Source organism: Arachis stenosperma, chromosome 6 (genome assembly GCF_014773155.1).
Source record: "Arachis stenosperma cultivar V10309 chromosome 6, arast.V10309.gnm1.PFL2, whole genome shotgun sequence".
NCBI classification, from domain to species: Eukaryota; Viridiplantae; Streptophyta; class Magnoliopsida; order Fabales; family Fabaceae; genus Arachis; species Arachis stenosperma.
Window position 1 is genome coordinate 126,526,592 of NC_080382.1, and position 26,771 is coordinate 126,553,362.

General features: G+C 33.5%; 2 protein-coding genes across 3 annotated transcripts; one reads left to right on the plus strand and one right to left on the minus strand.

The window, feature by feature from the left end:
* Window positions 1–10,880: 10,880 nt before the first annotated feature.
* LOC130936657 (uncharacterized) lies at window positions 10,881–19,088 on the plus strand. The gene is made up of 11 exons (XM_057866769.1): window positions 10,881–11,240; window positions 11,940–12,002; window positions 12,119–12,210; window positions 13,237–14,061; window positions 14,168–14,267; window positions 14,373–14,498; window positions 14,622–15,371; window positions 15,505–17,730; window positions 17,820–17,892; window positions 18,201–18,349; window positions 18,426–19,088. The coding sequence occupies exons 1-11, from the start codon at window positions 11,177–11,179 to the stop codon at window positions 18,758–18,760; spliced, it is 4,803 nt and encodes a 1,600-aa protein (XP_057722752.1). The 5' UTR covers window positions 10,881–11,176; the 3' UTR covers window positions 18,761–19,088.
* A 487-nt stretch (window positions 19,089–19,575) lies between these two features.
* Window positions 19,576–24,830, minus strand: LOC130935719 (pentatricopeptide repeat-containing protein At5g14080). 2 transcript variants are annotated; one of them, XM_057865595.1, is made up of 3 exons: window positions 24,203–24,830; window positions 20,277–21,968; window positions 19,576–20,132 (listed from the first exon to the last, which is right to left on the minus strand). In XM_057865595.1, the coding sequence occupies exons 2-3, from the start codon at window positions 21,931–21,933 to the stop codon at window positions 19,840–19,842; spliced, it is 1,950 nt and encodes a 649-aa protein (XP_057721578.1). In that variant the 5' UTR covers window positions 21,934–21,968; window positions 24,203–24,830; the 3' UTR covers window positions 19,576–19,839. The 2 variants fall into 2 exon arrangements, with proteins under 2 accessions (XP_057721578.1, XP_057721577.1); XM_057865594.1 differs by lacking the exon at window positions 24,203–24,830 and having other exon boundaries at window positions 20,277–23,713.
* Window positions 24,831–26,771: the final 1,941 nt, after the last annotated feature.

The window sequence follows — 26,771 nt, forward strand, 5'->3', positions numbered from 1 at the left end:
CTCAATATTATAGAACAAGTTTTGATCCCCTGTTGCTAGCATTTTCAGGTAAGCCACTGCAGAGGTTAAATCATCAGGTAATTGTCTTCTTCGCTTCGCAACTTGATTATGCATATCCTTAATTGAAAAATTAACGTTCTCGTACCCACCACACTGGCTAGCTAATGACCCAAATATGTTTGGCATGCTGATCCCCACTACTTTCATATGGTTCATTTGACTAATATCAGGCTCAGTCATTTTTTTGTGAGATATTAACATTCTTGCTAATTTTGGAACAACAAGCTCATGGTTGTGTTCATCACAAAAATCTCTCACTATCCAACTCTCAGTTATCGCATCGAAGAAAACATGAAGTTTATTCATACAACCACATCTTGTCTCTGGTTTAGGCTCCCTCACTCGATTTTTCAGATGGTTCTATTTTTCTAATCCATACCTTTCACAAGAACAAACATATGCTTTTTCTCTAACTTTTCCATCACCTATTCTAATCCTACTCTTTCGCACACTGAAACCCCTCGTCTTGGCATATGAATCATAAAATTCAAATGCCAAGCCAAGATCAACAAAGTACAATTGACAAATATTTTTCATAGATAGACATGAGAAATCGATCTTACCAATATCATCCTAAGAGCTTATACGATATTGATCCATATCTACCGCATCAAAAGTTGCGTCTTCATCCACATGATCACTAACATTATGCGCATTTTCATCACTTGTGTGTCTTTGACTATTTGGTGCTTCCTGTAATTTATGGTGACAACCGTTAATTACCCAACAAAATAGCACAAATTAGGTACAATTTATAATCAAATAAGCAAAACTAATCAATGACCATTGAATTTTCAAAAGGAATCACAGTACTAATTTCTGAATTTTCAAACACACTAAAAAATCAAACAACAATAACAAATAAAAAATAGAACAAAGATTAATAAAAACAAATACCAAAATTTAATAGAAACATAAATCCAGAAATTGAAACCGTCATCAGAAATCAAACAGCAATAACAAATAAAAAATAGAACATCATGAATAGAGACATAAACCCATAAATTGAAATCAAAATCATAATAACAAATACCAAATTTGAATAGAAACATAAACCCACAAATTAAAATTATAAACAGAAATCAAACAGTAATAACAAATAAAAAATAAAACATCATGAACAGAGGCATAAACCCAGAAATTGAAATCAGAACCATAAAAACAAATACCAAATTTGAATAGAAACATAAACCTAGAAATTGAAATCATGAACAGAAATCAAACACCAATAGCAAATAAAAAATAGAACATCATAAAAAGAGACATAAACCCAGAAATTAAAATCAAAATCATAAAAACAAATACCAAAATTTTTTAACCCTAACTCAGAAATTTCAAACAACTAAGTAAACCGAACAAAATCACTAATTGAATGAAATAAGTAGAACAAAAAAAATAATTGACTGACTTCAATGAAACAGACTCATACAGCAGAACATAAAGAGATAAAAAAAATGAGCTAAATGAAACAAGTTCGTACTTGATGCTGAAGCTCCATTGAAACTCTTGAAGTGTAGTGATGAAGGGGGAGACGGAGCACCACGGCGCTGACGATGATGCTGGCTCTCTGAGACCCACGCCACCACTGTCTGTTGAGGACAACGGTGCTGACCAGTGAGAACGATGATGCTGAACGGCGACGAAATGACGCAGTGTAGGGTAAAGGCAGAAAGAACAATGACACTCTAATGCTGAAAAGGAAATTCTTAAATAAATTAGCAGTAGAAGTAGATTCTGTGAAAAGGAAAGAGAAAGAGAGGCTGATGGTAGTGGGTAGAGATTGTTGCTTATGGCAATGGGTTCTGTGAAAAGGGAAGAGAAAGAGAGTAGAGAGTGTGTTAGTGGGTTTGGTTACTGAGTGAAGGTAGCAAATTTAGGGTTACCTAAATGAATTTTAAAAATATTTGTGGTAAAGGTAAAAATTTAATAATTATTATTAAACCCCATGTGAGTTATATTTATAAATTATTTATTGTGTTCATCACAAAAGCTCAAAACACTTGAGCTTACTAAAGACAAACCCTACCTTAGAAGTTGATTTCAAACTATATTCTAAAGTGGTCATACATGTCAGAGAAGCTTCTTTCTTAAACTTATATTAACACTACGGTGGATGTTATAATACTTCCCTATTATTTAGAATTTTAAAACTCCATGATATTTTATTAAAAAAAACTTTATGAAAATTTCATTTTAACTCTCCTTTTCATTTTTATTTTTTGTAAATTCCCATTAATCTCTTTTATCTAAAATGTAAAAATCTTAATTTTAACTACTGCTATAATTTATTGAATAAATGCCCCCTTAATCACACCTACACGTTGTCTTTCAAGTTGTTGTCTATTCACCACATCTATTTCATCATACCTCCTGCTCTTTCTTTTTCATCATTGTGTCACTGCTTTACAATATTAATGTTGGTAAAAACAAAAAGTTCCAACAAACTCAGAAACCCACAACAGCGTCCGCGATGACAGCAAATGTAACTATCAACAAACTCCACCACCCGAAAATGAGCATGTCATAAACTCACTGGCAATCCCTGAAGCTATGACATCTGCGACAACAATGACAACTGCGATCAATTACTATACCAAGTTCTATTCCTCTCACAATTTCAAACCATAACCAGTTTAAAAAATTAGAACTCATTGATTCAAAGAAAATCTGTTGATAATTTACAAATAATTTTGGAAAGAACAAAATTGATTTGGGCATTGTTCTGGGTAAATAAGATCATAACGGACTAACAATTAAGTAAGAATCCGACATTACGAAAATATGTCGGGAACGTCATAATGACTGTACCACTAAAGCCAAAATCGTCAAATTCTGAAAGTAGTAACGTGACATAAAAGCATTAGAGACTGAGAAAATGGCATCCCTAAAGGGTAGGTATAAAGGGAAGGATACGCAGTATGTAAAGACATTTGTTCCATGTCACCAAAAAGCACTACTGACTTTAGTATCGAAGTGTTTTGCAGGTTACTCACTCGGCCTGGTTCTGTGTATGCTAAAGTCAGAATTTCCAATCTTCTCACTTCACTAATTCATAAACTCACCTCAGGTACGAACATGCATATAGCAATTGCAACAATGATTATTTAAAAGATATGGAACGCCTGGAACTTGCTGATTTTTTAGAATAAATCTTCATTGTCGGATGTCATTCACGCTTCTGCCATGGAGCTCGAGAAAAAATGCAGAGAAAATTCTTAAGCTAAGTACAATAGAATTATTTTGTGCCAATAAAATATTTAAAAAAATCCACATTAGATTCACTTTAGACTGTCCAAATATTGGACTCACCCTTATTGTTTTCATTCTATTCCAATAAATAAATTAAATCACTAACTTAGGAGAAAACCTAAAAAAACCAAAGAAATTAAACAATTTAGATTTAGCCAAAACAAATTTAAAATATAAAAAATAATAATATACAATAACTTTTCTTCAACATTTCATATGGAGTTTTCAGTGCTCTAAAATATATTAAGAGCAATGAATCGGGCGCCTAACATTATTTCTAAACTAACTTATTATCTTCCATTGCTCGTAGTCGTAAGTTTAAGAAAAAATTACTAAAAATACCTATTAGGAATATATATGACTATATGGGACGGGTAAAATTGGATTTGTCTTAATTTAGATTTGACGTTAAATATATACTGGGTTTGTTTTTTAGACCATAACCCGACTCTAGACTTGATAAAACCTAAACATTTTCGGGTTACAATTATACTTAGTCCAAAATGGGTGAAAATCGAGCCTTTAAAAGCTTTAACAATAATTTATAAAAAAACTTATTTATAAAGAAGAAACTTGTTACCGAGAAGTTGATATCCATATTTGAATTTGAATTTATCCATAAATTCTAATTTGATGCTTTTTTGTTCTATTTTAATATTTTCTAATTCAACAGTGTGATAAAAAAATAAAACAATAAACTTATAATTAATATAACATAATATTGGAATTAATTTAAAACATATATACCTTTTCTAGTTTTCTCAGGGTGCACATGAGCCGGGTTAAGCCGGATTCACTTTGACCCAGACCGGACCCTAAATAATAACTGGGTCTATTTTTGAGACCTATACCCAACTCTAGACCCGGTGAAATCACACAAATTAGTCCCTAAATTGTTTGGGTCCGGGTCAGATCTTCGGGCCGGACCGGGCCATGTACACCCCTAGTGCCTATGAAGTTTATGAACGTTGACAAAAGTACCCATAAACTAAGGAAATTAACATTGTACCCATGAAAGATGGGTTTCGTATGACAAAAGTATCAAAATCCTAATTTTTTGTTAATTTTTTAATAAAATTTCCAAACTACCCCACCCTCAACCTCAACTCACTTTTTCAACCTGCATCTTTAAAATCTTTGCCATGGAGTCCGAAACTACTCCTATAACAAATCAGGCCAAAATCAATGGTGGTAGTGGTGAAGATTGGACCTCAACCGGTTCAATCATAAGTTTACAATCCATACCCAAACTGAATCAATCAAACACCAAAAAATACCCAAAACAAAAAAAAAATTCAAATCTATTCATCCAATTTCAATTCACTTTAGCAAAACTAGAAGCAGAAACAGCCATCAACCATCGAAAATCAACAAATCTATTCATCCAATTTGAAATTTACTTCAGCAAAAATCAGAAGCAGAAATAGCCATCAACAGAATCTTTTATAAATCAGTCTCTGCTTTCATAAAAATAGAAGAATATTTAAAAAAAAAATTAGAACAATATCTTTTTAGTAGTAACTAAATCAATTTCTGAAAAAAAAGAAAAATAAAATAAAAATGTTAAGAAAAAAGAGAAATACATTTTTCTTTGCCGGCTGTAACATCGTCGACGACAGAACCTTCATCAGCAGCGCCACCACCCTTTTTTCTCCAATTTCTTTTTACTGAACCCTCTTTTTGTATGCAGCAGCGCCACTACCCCTATCTCTTCTCAGGTGCGTGACGACGATGTTCTTCTCGATTGGGACAAGCGCGTCGTGGCGACATTCTCCTCAGGTTGGGTCACATGTATACGACGAAGGTGTTGTAGTCATCTTTAGAGTGAGAGGGGGAAGTAGTGAGAGGGGAGATTGGCGGTGACGGGATAGGTGGGTGGCAGACGGTGGTGAGGAAGTAGGACGAGAGTTCTGTGACTCTGTGAGGATTTTTGAGAGAGGGAAAAGTGAGGAGACAGGAAGAAGTGAGAAAAGAGGGAGTGACAGTAGAATGGGGTTATGGTGGGGTAGTTTAGGAATTTTATTAAAAAATCAATAAAAAATTAAAGTTTGAATACTTTTGTCGTACGAAACCCATCTTTCATGGGTACAATGTTAATTTCCTTAATTTATGGATATTTTTGTCCACGTTTGTAAACTTCATGGGTTCTTTTGGTAATTTTTTCTAATTTTTGACTATTCTAGATTTATATAAGTTATTTTTTTAATTTCTAAAGATGATACTTTTAAAAAATTTGTTGAATTCTCTAAGAAGTAAGATGAAAAAAGACTTGCAATCTCTGTTATTAGATTTGATTATGATAGTAAAATTTTTGAGCTTAGATTTTAAATTTTTTTTAAAGAAAACAACATTGTTTCAATTCCTAAAATACTCTAACAAAAATAAGGTTATTGAAATAAAAAATTATAAATTTGCAAGAAATGAGAAGAACAACAATGCTTTTAGAAAATAAAAATTCTCTATAATTAAGTGATTTACCCAACCAAATCAAACTAAGTTGTATAACTTTTTTTTTTTATATTTATGCGCATTCTTCTTCTTTCATTATTGTTGTTGTCGTTATTATTACTATCGCCATCTCCTCTTCTTCTTCCTCCCTCCTTTTTATTTGAATTTCTTCTTCTCCTTCCTTTTCCCCCTCTATCGCCATCGTCGTCATTGTCGTCATCGTTATCATTATCGTCACAGTGTTCCTTTTTTTCTTTCATTCTTTTTCGCTGCAATGTAAGATTTCAATCCAATAAATGTACATTCAAGTCTAATATGAGAAGTAATACTTCTAAAAGAAGAAGTAAGAGCAACAAAAAAAGAAAGAAAGAAGAATAAAAATAAAAAAAGAAACATGCGGCTTTAAAGACAAGATTAATCTATGTTTTTATAGCAAAATTTCAGTGTTAAAATTAAGAAATTCGGTGCTATTTTTGTTTATGGCAAGAATTCAATTCAATAAGTGTAAACCTATATTTATTAAACTAAATAAGATTGTAATACAATACAAACATGTTCATTCAAATCTAATATGAGAAGTAATACTCCTAAAAGAAGAAATAAGAGCAACATAAAAGAAAGAAAGATATAAAGAAAGAATAACAAAAGTATAAAAATGCAGCATTAAAGAAGAAATTTCAGTGTTATTCTTTAGAATTTCAATGTTATTTTTTAATAAATTTTGCATAACTCAAAACACCTCCTCTCCTTTTTTTTTTCTTCCTTATCATCATCATTTTCTTCTTTTTTTTTTTTTGTTTCAATCTCATAATTCTTCTTGCTTTACCTTCATAATAAGAATAAAAACAAAAAAAAAGAAGAAAAAACCAAACAAAAAAATATAGCATTAAAAAAGAAATTTCTGTATTTTGTAACAAAATTTTGGTGTTAAAATTATGAATTTTTGATGCTATTTTTATTTATGGTAAATATTTAATCCAATAAATATAAAATACATTCATTCAACTAAATAATATTTTAAAATTCTCCTTCTTCCTTCTCATCATTCTCCTCTTTTTTTTCTTCTTCTTTCACATTTTTATTTCACCCATTTAGTGTCATAGTTAAAAAATTTTAGTATTAAAATTAAGAAACTTCTATGTCACGGTAAAAAAAAGTTTAGAATTATTTAATGATAAATTTTATATAACTCAAAACTCCTCATTTTCTTTTTTTTTTTGTTTCAATTTCTCATCATTCTTTTATTTTACCCTCATAAAAAAATAAAAAAAAGAAAACATACATAATGCTATAAAAATTACTAAGAAGAGAAGAAAAAAATACAATAATAACAAAGTAATAAAAAATGACGATAACAAGATAAAAAGAAACACGAAAAAGAAAAAAATATAAAAAAAGAAAAATACGAATAAAAAAGCACGAAATATAAAAAGATAATGTATTTACATACGTTAATAATAAAACTAATTTTTATTGAACTTAAATTAACTTAATTAAATTTAATTATCAAAAAAAATTTAGATGTATAGCACCATTCGTTAGATCAGCGATTATCTTAAAGCATTTTGGGTTGAGACACTAAAGATAATATCTCAATTCAAATTAAAATCTTTATTAGATCTATCATCATATTAACTCCTTATAAGATATGGGCATGAGGAAAATCCAATATATCATATTTTCATGTTTTCGATTTACATTATTTTGTACTTTATACAAAAGACAAATTTACTTAGTCTAATCCCAAATCATATACGATGTTTTTTTTTTTTTTTTTGTCGGTGTCCAAAATTTATAGCATAATACAACAAAAAGACACAATGTGTTGGAAGAAATTATGGAAATGAATCATCTTAATTTCTTTTAATTGAGGGTATAAGTATAATTTTTAACTTTTTAATATTTTTTTCATAATTTTTTTGTCCCACCTATAAAATATATTATGAAAAATTATATTTTACTCTTTTAAATAAAAAAATTGAGAGGATACAATTTCAAAAAAATATATATCTAAAATTTAAAGAGATAAAAAATAATTTCAAAAAAAATTTGAGAGACCTTGAAAATAAGATGGATCATCTAAATAAATCACAACATAATAAGTTTCTCTAATATAATTGGTTCCCTTGAATTGGACTTTCCAAAATCACCACCATATTGTACTTCATCTTCACACCTAAATTATAAATTATAAGCGTACTTAATTTTTTATTATGTCACGTTAGAATTGACAATACACAAGTAAATTTTATTTAGTAGATATATTATCCAAAAAAGATAAATAATCAGGACATATAAAAGGGAGAGATATTATTTATTTAAATTTTGTCGTATTAATAGACCTTTTAAATACCACGATATGTATAATTATGTTCATTTTTCATTTATAAGTGTTAAATAACGTCCATTTGGAATTTGGAAAAAATGGTAGAGATGACATTGCATAACCATATCATGCATACTACAAGTCACCCAAAAGAAAAAAAAAATATCATGCATACTACAAATGACTATACAAAGGTAGAAATGTTTAAGTTTTAGCCACGGAAAACAAGTTCAAATTGTTATTGCAATAATAATATTGCATAACCATATCATTTGTTTTTATTCTATAAATAATTGTAAGTTTAAGAAATTTGATGAGTTGGATTTTGAGCTTGAAGGTGAAAATAAATATGGAAAAGATGATGCCAAATTTTGCAAAAGTATGAAAAGTATTCACAATAGTATAACATCAAGTATGGAAAGTGTTTTTAGATAATAAATATTTAAGCTTTATATGAAATAAAATATTAAAGTTTCAAAATATGTAGTGTCCCAAAAAAACAAAGGATCTAAGTTCCTTTTCTTCTTCTTTTGCCATGATTTCTTTCCTTTACTATTGCTGTGCTTTCATCTTCTCTTCTTTATATTCTGTTATTTATAAAAAAAATTTATGTTCTTTCAAATATTGATGTTTCTTCCCCAAAAATATTTGTTATAAGAATGTTCTCTGTTTGGTTTTATAGTCTCTCCATTTCTGTTATATTTTTAAAAAATATTATAACTTTTTGAAAAATTGTGATTAAAAATTGATTATCAAAACATTTATGTACCTAATATTTAATACAATTGTTATAGTGTATGCTAATTGAAAGTTATTTTATTTTTATTTACAAAATATAACTACTACAACTTTTAGAAACGATCTTTATTGATAAACTACTTTTGAAAAAAAAAACAAATTTTACCAAATCTATATCCAACTAGTTCTACCACCTTCACATAAGAATTTTATTTAGTATTTTTTTGAATAGTTGAAATATCATTTTTCTTTTAGAAAAGGCAACCCAAAGACACACTAGACTTTTTATTATTCAAAAAATGTTTTTATTATTTTATAAAATTTATGAAAAATACTGCATATTAATCTTGACAAGAAATATGTATACAAAAATACATATTTAACATTTAAAAGAATTTTATTATGCTATAATAAATAATTTTATTATTCATTATTCTTAAGTTTGATTATTTTACTTCTTTATTATGATATGTTTAATTTTTTGTTGATTGATTATTTAATTGAAATACACACACATAATATATATATATATATATATATATATATATATATATATATATATATATATATATATATATATAATTGGTATTTTTTTACGCATAACGTTTTTTAATCTTTTATTTACAGCAAACACCCACTAAAATGGATAGAATTCACCCCCTAGTTGGATAACGATAATTACGGATTTTTTATTTAAATTATTTAAATATTTTATTTATTAAAATATACACGCATAAAATATTTATATTTTTATATATATATTTAGGATGCACAGAACAAAAGATAAATAAATACATCTTAAAAGAAAATTTAAATGTATCGAGTTATGTTATATTTGCGTAGATATACATATTTAATATTTAGAATAAAGCAAAAAAAATTAACCTAGTGTATTTGAAATACGTTATGATTTGATTTAATCTTTTTATTTATCTAATATTATTTAAAATTTAAGATAATACAAATAAACGTACTCATATTTAAAAAAATTAAAAATAATTAGATAATACTCATCTATCTTCATTGAATTATAACTCAAATGACAGAATCTTCTCATATTCACTTAAGAGGTTGCGCGTTCAAGTCTTCTTATCTTTAATAAAAATATATAAATTTTAAAATAAAAAATTTTATAATTTTAAAATTTTAAATTATTTAAATAAAATTAGATGACATAGAAAAATAAAAATAAACTAACACAATATGATACAAAATATTATTTAAACTTATCAAATTCTAAGTTAATTTTACATATATTTTAGATGTATTTAAAATTTTAAATTATTAATTTTTTTAGTTTAAAAACTTTAAATTATTTTTTTAAAAATTAAATATATAATTATAATTAACCCAATATAATAATATAAATAAGTTTATTTGTCCTGAATTAATTTAAATTATATTTATCAAAATTTTAAATTAAAAATTTGTAATTTTAAAATTTTAAACTATAGATATGTAACATATCCCATATGCACTCGCATTTTTTTTAAGATGTTATACATTTCAAGTATATAGTATCAAATCTCTGTAGCTATTTGAATATTTGTTTTTTACCGTGAGTATTCAATAACAATATAAAAACATAAATACACTTATCATAAATACACTTATTATGGATTTAAATTTTCTAAAGTTTAAATTTTACTTTAAAAAATAAAATGTGATTTTTTACCATTGATTTCATAAGTGAAACCAAAAATAAATATAAAAAAAAAATTATTTAAAATTAGAAAATCACACTTTATTCTCTAAAGTAAAATTCAAACTTTAAAGGATCTAAATCTCTTATTATAAGTTATTGGGTTAAAAAATCATGAGTTCGAATTTTTATATTTTTTGTAAAAAAAGAAAGAAACTTATCATAACAATATAAAAACATAAATAAAATATTTTTTTTACAAACAAAAACAAATTCTAATCACTTATCATAATCTTTTTTGGAATTAAAAAAAAAAGAAACCAGAGAAAAAAAAAGAAGAAAGAATAAAAAAAAAAACGAATAATATATCGCGCAGTCCCTGTGGCTGTTTGTGATGTTACACACCCAAACCCTCACCCCTCTTCTCTCTTTCTCGTTCTCGTTCAGACTCTCTCCTCTTGTGTTCTCTATCTATCTAATCTTATACCCTGCAATTAGCAAACCCTACACACCTGTCTCTCTCTGAATCTCGGAACCCTAGCTCCTCCCATTCCCTTCGCCCTTCGCCTTCCAAACCACTCCTCACAATCTTCTTCATCTTCTTCTTAATCTTCATCTTCGTCTTCATACTCTTCTCTTTCTCGTTCTTCTTCCGTTCTTTCTGGATCTCTCTGTTCACCTTCGAATTCCACCAATTTCGAGCTCCACCAAACATGGGCGACGGCAAGGTCAATCTCCCCGACGATCTCTTCTCCTCCAAGCCCTCCGATTCCAAAGGTCTGATCGATTTTCCGCTTCCAACGCTTCTTATTTTTTTTATTTTCTCGATTTTTTCCGTTGTTTTTACTTTTAGGGCTTTCCCTTTCCATTTTGATTTTCCTCTAAATCGCTTTCAAATGCTCGCTTCTCGTTTCGTTTTTGCAATAATTGTTCGCTTTCTCTCTGTCTTGATCCGTTGAATCTCAATCCCTGATTCGTTCTCTCTGTCAATCGCATGCTCAACACGCATGTTCCTTCTTGGTTAATTGATAATGGATACCTAATTTTGAATGTTGTTTTGTGTGTTTTTTGGGGTTGACTTTACTGTGAAATGAAGATTGATCTACATTTTCTCTTTATTTTTATTTGTTTATTTATTTATTTTTGGTTCTTGGTTCCTGTCAATGCTTTAGCTAGTGCGAGTGGGTTATGTGTTGTTTTCTCTGAAGCTGTGTTGGGATGGATGGAGTGAGATTTCTTATTAATCTGAATCCGGATATTTGTTCTATATATTTTGTTAAAAATAGTAAGCTGATTTAACTGGGTTTGAGGGGGAGGGGGTTGTCTTCTCCAGATGTTGAGGGTTGATTTGATTTGCTTGTTCACTATTTATCTGTATTATGTAATTTGCCAGCTGTGGTGGACGATATAGATCGCGTCATTGCTTGTTGCTATGTTGAATGAGATAGTTAACATTCGCATTTTTGGTTGTGTTAGATGAAGCATCCGCGGTACATGGCACGGAGAAAGGGATTGCTGGGCTACTTGATGATTCGAAAGGTAAGATGTTGATATATGTCAGAATTGAAGTTAAAGCTAACAGCTAGTTGCGTTGCCCTCATTTATACACTGTGTGGTAGCTGTTGGTGTTGACACAAAGCTGGTTTCACTTTCAGATCAAGTTTCATTGGACAGCAGCATCCCATTATCCCCGCAGTGGCTTTATTCCAAACCTGTTGACTCAAAAGCAACTGCCAACCCAGTGGGGGTATGTAATACTCACTGCTTCCTTGGATTTGAATTTCATGAGCTAGATTCCTTTTTCCTCTGGTAAAATATATTGCTATCTGGTGGAGTTTGCTGTTGCTTTGCTTTATCATGTTGGAGACTAAAGAATAAACATGTCAGTTTTGTTCACGGAAATATTTTTCTCCCCTCGGTCACATTGAATTTTATAACATTGCATTTTCTTGTATTGTTTTGTAAAATTGATCTTATCTATTATGCAATTTATTGTACATCAAGGGTCAAGGGGGAATGTATAGTAGAGCTGTGGCTGCTAGTTTGACATGTGTCTGTATGGTATTTGTAAGAGCATCAGAGTGGTTAAGTGATGAATAAGTGGTCTTTTCAGTAATTCAATCACAAAATATTTGAAGAAAAATATGATTTTCTCTTTTGGATTTTCCTGCCTAGTGTAAAAGGTTTTGTATCTGTTGTGTCTTTTGAAGGCAAAATGGATTTTTAGTCAATCTCAAGACCCTGTTTGATTTTTTATTCAATGTAACAGCTAAGCTTTTGTTTAAATTTTGACCTGGTACGAATGTTGAAAGACAAAGCAATGGTGATGTGTCTTAATTCTTAAGATTTTTCAGATTCTCCAATTATTTTCTTTGGTTGATGAGGCAGTTTCTCAAATTCTTATAGAAAATGATTGCGCACTCAATTATCATACCAAGAATTGTTGTGTGTTCTATATTTGTAAAGAGTGATATTTCTATATTAGAAAACAATAACATAACGGGATCTTTGGTGCCCCTTGGGGGGGGGGGGGGAGAGACGAGCTCTTCTTTGTTTCTTTGCTTAATCATATCAAATCTGTTGGTTACCGTTTCAATTATGGGCTAGTGTTAGAATATTTTGTATGCATATGCTTTTTCAGTTGAATTGGAGTCTTTATTCCCATTGTATTTTTGTTTAAAAACTTGTTTCTTTTAAATTTGTGACTTTCAAAGGATTTGCATCATCGCAAAATTTATATAGATATATCGGTGCTTTTGGTTCTTTGCCACAGGCGAACCCCACTGATCCCATACTGAAAGATAGTTGGCGTTTGGAGGGTTCTCAAGACAAGAAAGATTGGAGGAGGACTGCTCCAGATGTTGACATAAGTCGTCGCTGGCGTGAGGAGGAAAGAGAAACAAGCTTGCTTGGTAGAAGGGATCGCAGAAAAGAAGAGCGTCGTGCGGAGATTACGTCAACCTCAGAGAACCGATCCTTGCCTGCTGATCGCTGGCATGATGGCCGTGGTTCTGGTCATGACTCTCGGAGAGAGAACAAGTGGTCATCAAGATGGGGTCCTGAAGACAAAGAAAAGGATTCTCGAATTGAGAAAAGGAATGATGTTGAGAAGGAAGATGGTCATGCAGAGAAACAGTCTTCTGGTGTTAGCAATCGACAAGGGTCTGATCGTGACACAGATTCTCGTGATAAATGGAGACCACGTCATCGATTGGAAGCTCAAGCAGCTGGTGTGGCCACATACCGTGCTGCACCTGGATTTGGGATGGATAAAGGACGTACAGAGGGAACAAATGTGCGATTTTCACCTGGAAGAGGAAGGGCAAATATAAATGGAAATCTGCAAATTGGAAGGCCTCCCTTGGGATCTAGTGTGGGCTCTGCACTTGTGGATAAGAATAGAACTATACTGGGGAAGTCTAGCCTTGGTGTCGAGTCATATTACTATCCCAGGGGTAAGATTCTTGACATATATCGCAAGCAAAAGATTGATCCAACTTTTGACAGTATGCCTCCTGAGTTGGAGCATACTTCACCCATAACTCAACTGGAATCTGTAGAGCCATTAGCATTTGTTGCTCCTGCTGCTGAAGAAGAGGTATAATGAACAGACGAGTTGAATGGCCAATGTTATTATGCTATCATTTTGTCTTCTTTCTACCTCAAGTATTCAGCATTGATATAGTTTTGTGTACTCCTTTCAGGCTGTCCTTAAGGATATATGGAATGGAAAAATTACTAGTAGTGAAGTTTCGGGATACTCATTTAGAGGAAAGGATGGAGGGTTGAATGATGATATTTCAGGTTGCAAGTTTTCTGTGTAATGTGTATTATAGTTTGATCAAATAATCTTCTAATCTTTAATTTCCCCCGCTCTCCCTCACTATGGTCCCTCTTGACTTATTTCAGGTCCTGGTACAGCCTTAAGTGAAGGAAAACAAACTTTAATTGACGGTGGTGGAAAGGTTATCTCGGGAATTGAAATCTCAAATGATTCTGATCAAATTGCTGGTTCATCTAGAAATGCAGTTAATGGTGAGAAAATAGTATTTGATTTTATATTTATATGCTATTGATTTATTAAGTTGAAATTAAGATCTTCTGTTTTCTATACATATAATGGATTAATGATGGTTACAAGTCACTATTGTTTTTCAGATGTTGCAACTTTCCAACTAGGCAAGCAGAAACATATGTCATCAGCTGTTGTGCATGGGAGAGTGGAGAATTCTGACAACAATAACAGGGAGGGAACTATCACCATAAACAAAGTTGTTGAATCAGAAACCTTCGATGGCGATAAGGGGCATACCAATCATGGTGTTGATTCATTTTCTGCGTCAGAACTCAATAATAACCTGCCTGATGCATTTGGATTTTCGCCTCTTGAGCAAAATCCAAGTATTAATCAACAGGACCTGAAATTTAATGAGAATGCATATTCTTATGAAATTGCTGCTGTTCCTGAGGAGTTAAGTTTGTGCTATCTGGACCCTCAAGGGGCAATTCAAGGACCATTTCTTGGGATTGATATAATTTTGTGGTTTGAACAAGGGTTTTTTGGGTTGGACCTACCAGTTCGCTTGTCAGATGCACCTGAAGGTTCACCTTTTCAAGAACTTGGTGATGTCATGCCTCACCTGAAAGGAAAATCAGGATTCAGTTCTGGTACGAACCTGGTGGCTCAATCAGAATCATCAGATGCCATTCAAAGGAACCTAAAAGTAGATGTGCCTAATTTTGACTTCAATGGGTCAGCTGTTAATGATGATCAACTTTGGTCTTTATCCCGTCCGGATGTTAGCGCGTGTGTTGGTGTTCAGTCTCAAATACGTAGTCAAAATTATCGCTCTGAGGTCCAATTTTCTGACGATCAGGCGTTCAGTAATATTGTTGCGCCAGAGGAGGGTAATATAATGCTTTTCCATCTGCCATTGTCACTTATTTGATATTTACTATTCTGCTTATGAAATTTGTGTCTTCATGTTGCATATGTATTTGATTCTAATTCTAATATCTATTTATATATGCTTCTTTGTAGATATGTCATTATCTAAATTTGCTGGAAGCAGCAATGACAACCCTTTGATGAGGCCTGTGGATGTTGCTTCTTCATATCCTCATCCTAACAAACCTGTCAACAATGATGTTTTGGGGAGTGATGCTCATAATGAGTCTGATAAGTTGCATCCATTTGGTTTATTGATGTCTGAACTCAGAGATGGTACTCATTTAAGGCGTGCACAATCTTCCAATAGTTCTTTGAGATTGGGCGATCAGGGTCACTTTGTAGATCCATTAATTGATCGGGATGCTCCTTTTGCTGATCAAAGCTCTATTGGGGGAATGATTAATCAGTCATCTCTCCGGGATACATGGCCTGATGAATATGGGATGAATAGGCCTTTTAACCCTAATATGCATGTAGGTTCATTGGAAGACCAGTTCATGTCCCATATGGGGCAACACTTTAATAATTTTGATGCCCCCGAGCGGATGATACTGCAGAAGCTGCAGAAGGAACGCTTGCAGCAGCAGGCTACTGTATCTAATCATTTTCCTGCACATCTTACTGGGTCTGATTTAGAGAGATTTCCAGGTTTTCCTCACACTCAAAGCAAAAACCCCAATATCCAGCAAATGATGCAGAACTCGGGGTCAGATTTTGAACGTCTTCTGGAACTTCAGATCCAGCAACGCCAACTTGAGCTTCAACAGCAACAAGATATGCATCATCAACAATTGCTTCAACAGCATATGAAGCTACAACCCCAGCAACAGGCCCAAGTTCAGCAAATGCTGCTTGAACAGCTTTTGCATCAACAAATCTCTGATCCCAATTTTGGGCAGTCAAAGCATGATCTTTCTAGGGATAACATGATGGATCAGGTACAATTGAGGAGATTTCTGAATGACATGCAGCAGAATTCACATTCTTTAAGACACATTGATCCATCAGTGGAACAGATTATCCAAGCAAATATGGGCCTCAATGCTGTCCAAGGGAGGCAAGCTGATTTATCAGACCTTTTGTTGCAAGCGAGGCATGGGAGTATCATGCCTTCTGAGCAACAGCTTCACTTTCAGCAAGATCAGCTGCAGGCACAGCACCAGATGTCAATGGCTCTTAGACAGCAGCTAGGATTGGAAGGGGAAAGACATTTTGGTAGGTCTTGGTCAATCAATGAAACAGGGCAGTTGGTAAGAAATCCACCAACCCATCAACTGGGTCATTCAGCAGGATTTAATGTTTCAGATATCCACAACCAGCAACAGAGGCTTTTAGCACAAGAGGAGCAATTAAATTATCTAGGAAGGAATCTTCCTGAGCAGAATCAGAGAGGGTTCTTTGATACTAATCCAATGATGTTTGAGAGGTCTGCACCTATTTCTGTCCATGGAAGGGAGTTACAAGATCGTCGTCGTTATATGCACCCAACTGATCCACTGGGTTCTTTATCTTCTCACCACCTACAATCATCTGATGATATTTATGGTCATCACTCAGATGCATTCAAGAGTTCCCTCTCTGGCAACAACGGACATGTTGAGAACAGCTGGATTGACCCACGGATGCAGCTGCAACACCTTGAAGCTATGAGGCAGAGGAGGGAGTTAGGGGATACCATTGTATCAACAGATTTGAACATTTCTGCATCTATGGGAGCTCATGAAGAGAGTTCAGCACATGGTTATATGGACATACTTAATCAAAAACTGGGCCTTCATTCTGCCCAACCTTCAACTATTGATAAGTGGCATCCTCTTTCATCAATAAGTCATGAAAAATCTTGGCAAGTGTCTGAGGCTGGCTCAATAATTCATCCTTTTGAGATTCCACCTGATCAGCAAGTCCATATTAATGATCCATTTTTAGAAATGGCTTCGAGTGCTAAATCCAATTCCCTACTGAATGATCATTTAGCCAACATGCACATTACTGAGCAATACAATAATATAGGGAATACTGAGAGAATGCCTCTTCGGTCGAGATCTGGATCATTACTGGAAGAGCAATCTCTGTTATCTGGTAATAAGGATACTTTAAATCCCAATTACAGAATTCCTCTCATGATGGGTAAATCTATGGAAAAAGATTTACTTGAGTTGGAGACAAATAAGGGGCAGAGGCATGAATTTGTAGGTGGCACAATGAGCAAGTCTATTCCTGGGATGTTAGACTTGTCCGATCAAGTGGAGAGTACGATGAATTCCATGGAACTGCCTGTTATGGCCCATAGTAGACATAGCTCACTAAGCAGTGCAGGTAATATATATTGCAAATGCATAAATGCTTTATTTTATTTGTTTTGTGCTTTTATATAATAGTTGAATATACTGTATGGTACTATGCAGGAGGTGATGGGGGCTCATTTGGTCGTGATATGGGTTTGAATAACTCACGTGCAGATGAGGTTTCTAGTGACAGGTAACAATATTCTTAGAATATTCATGCTTTGGCTCATGTTTTAATTAGTTGTACACTAGTAAATGTAAATGTTATATTCTTAGAATATTCATGCTTTGGCTCATGTTTTGATCTGTCTGCTGGCATTCTATAAGAAGCTTTCAATTATTATCTGAATCACAGCTTGTTGAAAAATGGTATCTTGGATATATCTGATGCTCATGTCTGTCATCCTCTATCTTAACTGAATGCATTGGTATAAATGGTTTAATCGTCACAGAAAATGCTGGTTATGACTGATGTAAGTTTGATTTGTTGTTGATTTTCAGAATCGCTAGTTCAACGAAACAGTTTGATAATGCTTTCCATAAGCGACCCCATGTATCTCGTGTTTTATCCTCCCCTGATGTTCAGTCAGACCAACCAACTGGATCCCATACTAACCCGAACAATATAATGAATGCTGCATCTGGTGAAGGTATGTAATTTTCAACTGCCTACATTTCCTTTCTGTTTTTAATATCTTGGCTCAGTGAAAATAACATTTGTTGTAGGACGACGAGAACCATCTGGAAATTCGTCAATGAGTAGCATGATGGATGCTCAGGCTTCTGCAAAGAAAGAAGTTCGATTTAGAACTTCTTCCTTCAGTGAAGGTGCTGTGGCGGAAACATCTTTTATAGACATGCTTAAAAAGCCTGTTCTTCCTGAGGTGGATGCACATGCAGCCAGTGGAGGTGCCACCGAGCCATCTGATGGTGGGTTCCAGGCAGCGCGAAGCGGCAAGAAGAAAGGAAAGAAAGGGAAGCAGATTGATCCTTCTCTACTTGGTTTCAAGGTCTCCAGCAACCGGATCATGATGGGTGAGATTCAACGCCCTGATGATTGATACTTTATTGCTTGCAAATGTAGATTAGTTTGTAAATTTTTTCAATTCTATTTTCTTCGAAATAGTTTTTCCTTTCTTTTTTTATTTGGGAGGGGTTTTTAGGGTTTAATGGTGTACAGGCCGTTATATAGCATAGCTATAATATTCAATACATCTGTTTTTACGATAGGTGCAATAGATATTTGTATTTCAAATCCCGTTTGGCGATGACTAGTGTGTACAGTCTCTGATGAGTGTATATTCGAGGAAGCTATGCATTCTCGTATGACGGATGGTTCAGCGATTTTTGCGGGACAGTAGAATTAATGACAACTAATTACTTTCTTAATCCCCTTGTTTTTTCTTTTCGCGGCGGATCGTTTATTTACTTGCTATAGTTTTTCTTAGTTTCAGTACAATATAAGTCACAATTATGTTCAATTTTAAGCCATTGTCAGTGCCAAATGAATAATGTAATATTCGATTGTTCACAGGAATTTTTAGATTTGTTATCGTATAATGTTTGTAACTTGTAAATTAATGTTATCTGAAATAAAATTAAGGATGTTCGTATTCGCATTTGAAAGGATTGCACTGCATACTCGGTTGGGGCAGAAATCCTAAAACGTAAATTCTATCTATCCTATCCTCTTATCGCCTAATAAAGCCACACATTATTTAAACAGAAGAGTAATAAGAAACAGAAGAGTAATAAGACTAAGAGTACTAAGATCTAAAAATTTTACTATGAATTTGTAGGTCCTTGAAAGAAAAATAATTACCAAATAAATATTGGACAATTTATAATGGCTTATAGGTTTTCGAAGAAAAAAAGTACTCAGTCGGATATAATATTAGACATAATTTATTATTAAAAGATTAGAAGATAAAAAAAAGCCTGCTATTTTGGTATACTTTTTTTCTTTTTCTTTTTGTCTTGTTTTATTTTTTGTTTTTGTTTGTTTCTCATTTTTTTGCCAATATTGGCCTTGTACGAAAAGTCTAGTAGTTATTTCTGTGCTGTCAACCTACCTCTAGCTAGTTAAAATTTCTTTCCAAACAATGTTGCTGTAATCCCAGAATTCAACCACCATAATCATCTATGGTACACATCCTTCAAGATGTCCTTTATTTGGGAAATTTAAGTCTTGTATTTTTTGCAGTAACTGTAATATTGGCTCCGGAAATGTAGCAGAAGAAATAAAAGCTAAGAGTCCAGCACATATATCTTGCAACATTAAAGGTGACTTTTGCTGAATCCACTTCAGGTGCTCAATGGCTATTGGAATTTCTTTTGCCTCAGCCGAACATTTCAGCAAAACTACATGGGCCTCTGTGTTTCCTATATCATTATTGAGGCTGCAAAGTAGTTTGGAAGCATCCATAAGATGACCTGAATGGAAAAGAAATACAATATGAGCATATGTTTATGATGGAGCAAAGCTTACAAAGTACAAGCCAGGCTTTCAATTGTGAACTTCCATTGGGCAAGATAGAACATTGTTAAGTAAGAAATATCTGTGCAATTGAATAGTACCTTTCTTGCATAGTGATGATACAAATGAGCTTAATATATCTCTTGCAAGGATAATGTCCTGTTTTACATGCTTGTTATAGAGCTCAAAAGCTGCTTCAAGTTTGTCCTCATAACAAAGCCCTTCAAGAAGAGAGGTGTAACTTGTGTGATCAGGTGTTAACCCTTTGTCCAACATGTGCTGAAAGAGCTTGTAACCCTCTTCAGTTTGTCCCACTTCAGAGAACTTCTTTATCAGAATATTGTAGGTCTTCAAGTTCCCAGAACATCCACATGAAAACATCTCATCCCAAAGCTTCCTCGCTGGGCGCAGCAGATCCTCCTTGCAACACGCTTCCATCACATAATTATAAGATGACACATTAGGAATGATCCGTTTCTTCTTCATCTTTTGGAGAACAGCATAGCCCTCTTTCACTCTTCCGGCTTCGCACAAGAACGACACCATCACATTGTAACCCTCCACATCTTTGAAGTAGTTATGAGAATCCAGAACTCGGAACACCTCTAACATCTCATCTACCTTCCCATGCCTAAAAAGATTTCTACTCAAATTGCTAATAGTCAAAATGGTAGGAAACCTCCCTTTACGAATCATGAATTCAAAAAAGATAATTGTAGCTCCAGGATCAATACTCGAAACTGATCCAATTAAGGCATTGAGAAGATCATCATCAATGGGGAAATTGGCACCAACAATGATCTCCCCGAGTTCTTTCACCACATTAATCCGCCCCTCAGAAACCAATTCAAGTATCAAGTCCTTGTAATCACCAATCCTCGGTGCCACCCCTAACTTCCTCTTCATCTTCAAAACCTTCACTTCCTCAGCCACATCTCGCATTCTTCGCAGTGCCGAGGCAACAACCCAATAAGCAATGAAGTCAGGTTTCCATCCCTTGCCCCTCAGCTCACCTAACATCCCTAAGGCCTCGGACACCCTGCCAGCACGACACAACCCATGAACAATCAAAACTGCCACAACCGACCCATTAATCCCCAAACAGCAATCCTTAATCTTATCCAAAACAGCTAAAACTCTATCCAAACAACCCTCTTCACAAACCCTCCACACAAACACCCCAAAACCCATGGTACTCAAAGGGGCACCCCTAACAGTCATTTCATCAAACACCTTGTACGCACTGTCCAAGTACCCAGCAGAAGCAAGTGCAGCCAGTAACCTATTACATGTGGCACCACCCAATTCGTTGGCAAGAGTAGAAAATTCCCTAAACATAGAGAATGCATTATGAATCTTGTTCGTTGCAAGAAGAGAGGAAATGGCGGAGCGGAGAATGGAGCTATGGAGGGGGAAGTTGAGGGCTTTGGCTTGGTTGAGGAGTGAAAGGACGGAGTTTTGGTGGTGTTGGGAGTGGGAGTTGGAGAGGGAGGAGAGGAGAGAGTGGAAGGTGGAGGGAGTGTGGGCGAAGTTGGGCTGGTTAGTGGCCCAATTGAAGAAGCCCAATGCGAGGGAGTGGTGGCGGAGAAGGAAGGGGTTGATGACAGCGGAGACGAGAGGAGGCGAGAGGTGGTGGCGGCAGCGGAGAGCATGGAGGGTGTGCTCCAGGGAGGGAGTCCATGAGTGGCGGGTGGGTGATGAGGCTGAGATCAGAGCTCTGCTTATTCGAACTGCCAGGTCTCCCGCCTCCCGATTCATCACTAAATTCGGTCATCAAGAATCAAGATGGGGTCCTGAAGACAGAAAAAGGAATGATGTTGAGAAGGAAGATGCTCATGCAGAAAAGAATGATGTTAAGGGTTTGGTGGCCAATAGGTTATTGAATGCCTAGTTATCAGAATAGAACCGATCAGACTATTGGGTCACTAAGTTACCAGTTCAACTGATAGGTCACTGGTTGAACCGATTGACCTAGTCTCACTTAAATAATTAGTTGTCCAGAGATTAATCAAGAAAAAAAAAACCCTAAAATTGAAGTTTATAATGCAAAGGCTGAAATTATGATTGTTTTTTAACATGAACATTCCTCTGGAAAAATTTTAAGTCACATTCATAGTAAAAAATTCTCATTGGTTTCTTTTATATACTTCAAACGCTCATAAATGATCCAACATGGGAAGGTGAGTTCTTAGGAAATCATATATCCGAAACAATATCATCACAGCAGAACAAAAACAAAACCAGCACCCAAAATCTTAATGCTATCCAAAGATCAATTCCACAAAATAGAACATAAAACTACGCAGACTTACAAAACACATCAACATCAAGATATACTACATCTCCCAGAAACTATGATATATGAGCTCGAAATCATATGGCATAAAACCCTAAACATAATCAAAATCTCAACCATTATTGGTACAGCTTCTCAGTCTCCTATCCTCTCTATCATATTCCCACTTTTCATTGAGACCCCCACTTCCATTTAATTTCATTAAAAAACCCTATCATAATTGGCACTCGACACCTTATTTTTAATGCAATCAATACCCTCCATTGTTCCTTCTTCTCCTCTTTGACTTGTGGTCAATAAATAGAACAAATTACCGAGGTTCTAAAAACCGGACCGGTCATCAAACAGCTCTAATTACTGGTTCACTGGTTCAATCGTAGTTCAACCAAAAAAACCGTTTTATAATAAACACCTGTTTCTATAAAAATTCAATGAATAAAGCAACTGGTTCTAAACACTCTTCTGCTGCATTTTTTTATTTCAAAAGGGGATCATAAACAACTAGTTCTATGAATAAACAAACTACAATGATATGCAATACCAAAAATTGGCCAATGATGAAATAATAAAGGGTTTCTCTCTTCAATTCTATGTTCAAGCTTGTAGTAGACCAGAATCAATAGAGTAATACAGTTGAAATAGTCTTCCTTAATTCTTATATACCTCAAAGAATTTCCTACAAAGTGAAAATTGAACACAACATGCAGCCTTACAACAAAAACAAAACAACACTCAGAAATCAATCACCTCTTCCAAACACAGCCTTAAAACAAAACAGAACAACATTCAGAGTATGCGCATTGATCACAAAATTGATTTCTGAAACAAAACAAAAACAGCAGAAGAACGTTCAGAGTTTGAGCATTGATCACAAAAAATTGATTTCTGAAACAAAACAAAAACAAAACCAGCAGAACAACATTTAGAGTTTGAGCACTGATCACAAAAAAATTGATTTCTGAAACAAAACAAACAATCAACAAAACAATGAAAACATGAAGCATATAATAAATCAATGATCACCAATATCCAGCAATAATCTCAAAGACAACAATAAATACACAACAACAATTTAGCAAATAAACAAGAACAAGACCTAAATAGAAAATCCAACAAATTAAATCGCAGCAACCTAACAATTTAGCAAATTAAAACAACAGCAGCCAAACAATTTAGCAAATTATCAACTTAACAAGTTCAAGAACAGAAAATCACAACAAAAACAGAAAAAATAATTAAAAATAACAGAAGAACAACAGAACAACACCACAAGAACAATTAGCAAATTAACAAGTTCACAATAACAGTTAAAATTTACCAGAAGAACACTAATTCAAGTGGAATCATCATGCTAATATGTTTTCTGCTATTTGTGCAGCTAAAATTTCCTAATTACTAAGATCCAATTATTCTAATTTCACATGCAATCAACTTACTAAGTTTCTAAAAGCTAGAAATTATAAAACTAACCAGAGAAATATGGTTAAAGCATTTCATCAAACATGTCGAGTGCGGTGAAAGTAAAACGAAATAAGAGAATACAAAGCTTAATATCAATGTGATAGAGAAGAGAACATAACTATTGTATACTTTAATTCAGTCTATGAAAAAAATCCAAACCACTACCAGATCAAATAGTTACTTATTGTAATAGAAATCAGAAGTTGCAGAGTTTGAAGCAGAGTATTGGTGTTGTGGTGTATTGTCTGGTGGCGGGTTTAGGGAACTCACGGCGGCTACAAAAGAGAGCAGTTCGACGGCTAGGTGGAGCGCGCGGGTTGGTTGCAGAGTTTGAAGCAGAGCAACGTGGCTTCCAGACGAACACGAATGCGAACTCGAACGGTGAACGGCGAGTGACACGAACGGTGAACGCCGAGCGAACGTGAACGGCGAAGAATGCGAACGAAGACGACGACTGAACGAAGACGCGAACGTGAACGGCAAACAAACGGCGGCGGAAGCGCGGCTGAGCAGAAAAAAGACGACGGACGCCGAGCTCGAGGAAGCAGCTGCGATCGGTGACAGCGAACAGGGGTTGAAGACTTGGAGCACGAGGGAAGCTAGATAGACGGACGGTGGCAGTATGCCACTCCTTGCGGCGGTGGTGTAGGCTTACAGGGATAGGGTTTTTTGGCTGAGTTTCTGTGATTTCTTTCGGAATGAAAGAAAGAAAGGGAGAAAGAAACGAAGGAGCTTCCGTTTTTTTTTAAACCGGCCAGGTCCCGTTTGGTTCGACCGGCCGGTTCACTTCCGGTTCAACAGTTGTTCATCAGTTTTCTGATCAACGGTTTCATGTCTGATCAGACTGTTAATATTGCCGGTTTGTAGTTGGACCGTTCCGGCCACCAAATCTGGTCCGATTTTCAGAACATGCAAATTACACACACCATTCTGATATCAGCTATGACCCCCTTAATTGCTACCCACAGTTCATCTTTCATGGCCACGTACATCATTATTCATAAACTCTTTAGGGTTAACCGTCCAAAATCCGTCCAAATTATTATAAAAATCCATTTGAATTTTATTATTGATATCTTTAAATAATTTAAAATTGCGACAAAATGTTCAACAATAAATATATATTAGTGTTAATTTAGATATTAAAATATTTTTTGTAAGTACTCACTTAGCCTGTGTTTAAAAAAAAATTGACGTATAACTGATTTAGAGATATCAATTTCGGATAGACTTTATAGAGCCTTTTATCTCTAAATATTTTATAATTATTTTTTTTCAAAAGTATGTGCCACGGCCACAAGCTTGTAGAGCAAAAACTAATCTCCTACTTTTTAACAAGAGTGAAATATCAATTCGTCCCTGTCCATTTATCAAAATGACAATGCGATCCTTTACAATAAAAATGATCCACTTCGATTTCTGTTTTCTATTTTCGTGACACAACGCGGTCTCTGTGGATATTTCTCCATTGACATATTAGGTTTAGAAATAGACAAAAATCTAATTATCTCTAAATTCAAATTGGTTAGTGGTTTATTTGTCCTTATTCGCTACAAGAAAAACACTCATTCAAGTACATTTAAAAAATATAGCCAAAAATTAAAAAAAATGATGTCTTAGGCGAAAGCTACGCTTTTTAGCCTTCAGAGACTTTTTGTGGGGGATGCCTACACTAGTGTTGCCTATTCTCAAAGACTACGCTTTTCTATATCAAAGGCTACACTTTTGGCTTTTGAAAATATGGTGCGTTTTTTAAGTGATGTTGTTCAGGACCATTTGAGAATATGGTGCGTTTTTTAAGTGATGCTGTTCAAGACCAAAGGTTACGCTTTTTAGTACTAATAGTTAATAGAATTCAAAAGAATAGGCTACACTTTACAAGACTACTACATCACTTTTTTATGAACATAACAAATAATATACCTATAACTACTCTATATAAATATAGCCTTTTGTCCCTCATTTTTTTAATTTCTGTTTATATATATATATATATATATATATATATATATATATATATATATATATATAAATATATATATATATATATATAATATATCCTGTATTTTTAATTAAATTAATCAATTATTATAAAATAAAAATAAATACATAATAATAACATACAACAATCTTTAAATAATAAAAATTATCTTTAAACAAAATATATTTATATAATGAACTAAAAATATTGGAATGATAATAATTTTAAGTATTCATACATCTCACACTAAAATAAGCATACTCATATCGAAATATGCATGAGACCACTTAGAGCTTACTACTAATAAATTAGAAAAAACTAAAATATTATATCATATAAATGTATCTTCTAATTAAAGATATTTTTAAATTTAAATAATTTATTAATTAGTTTGTACTTATTATACCATATATTTAATAAAATATTAAAAAAAGAATAATAATATGATAATAAAAAATAATTTGAAAAAGATATTTTTTAAAGAATAAGGACAAATAAATTTTAACCAATTTGAATTTAGAGACAATTAGACCCTTGTTCATTTATGAACCTGACATGTCAGTTTTTCGTTCAGAATTGACGAAAAAATACCTACAGAGACCGCGTTGTATCACGGAAGTAGATAACAAGGATCGAAGTGGATCGTTTTTATTGTGAGGGGTCACGTTGTCATTCTGAAAAATGGACAGGGGTCGGGTTGATAGTTTACTCTTTTAACAAAAGCAACTGTGGCGGGCAAAAACGACTTTTGATGGTATATTTTTGGATTAACAATAAGAAACGCCTCCAAATTATTCAAACGCTGACAAAAATGCATTCGAATTTTACTATCGACAAAAATCCTTTAAATAATTTGAA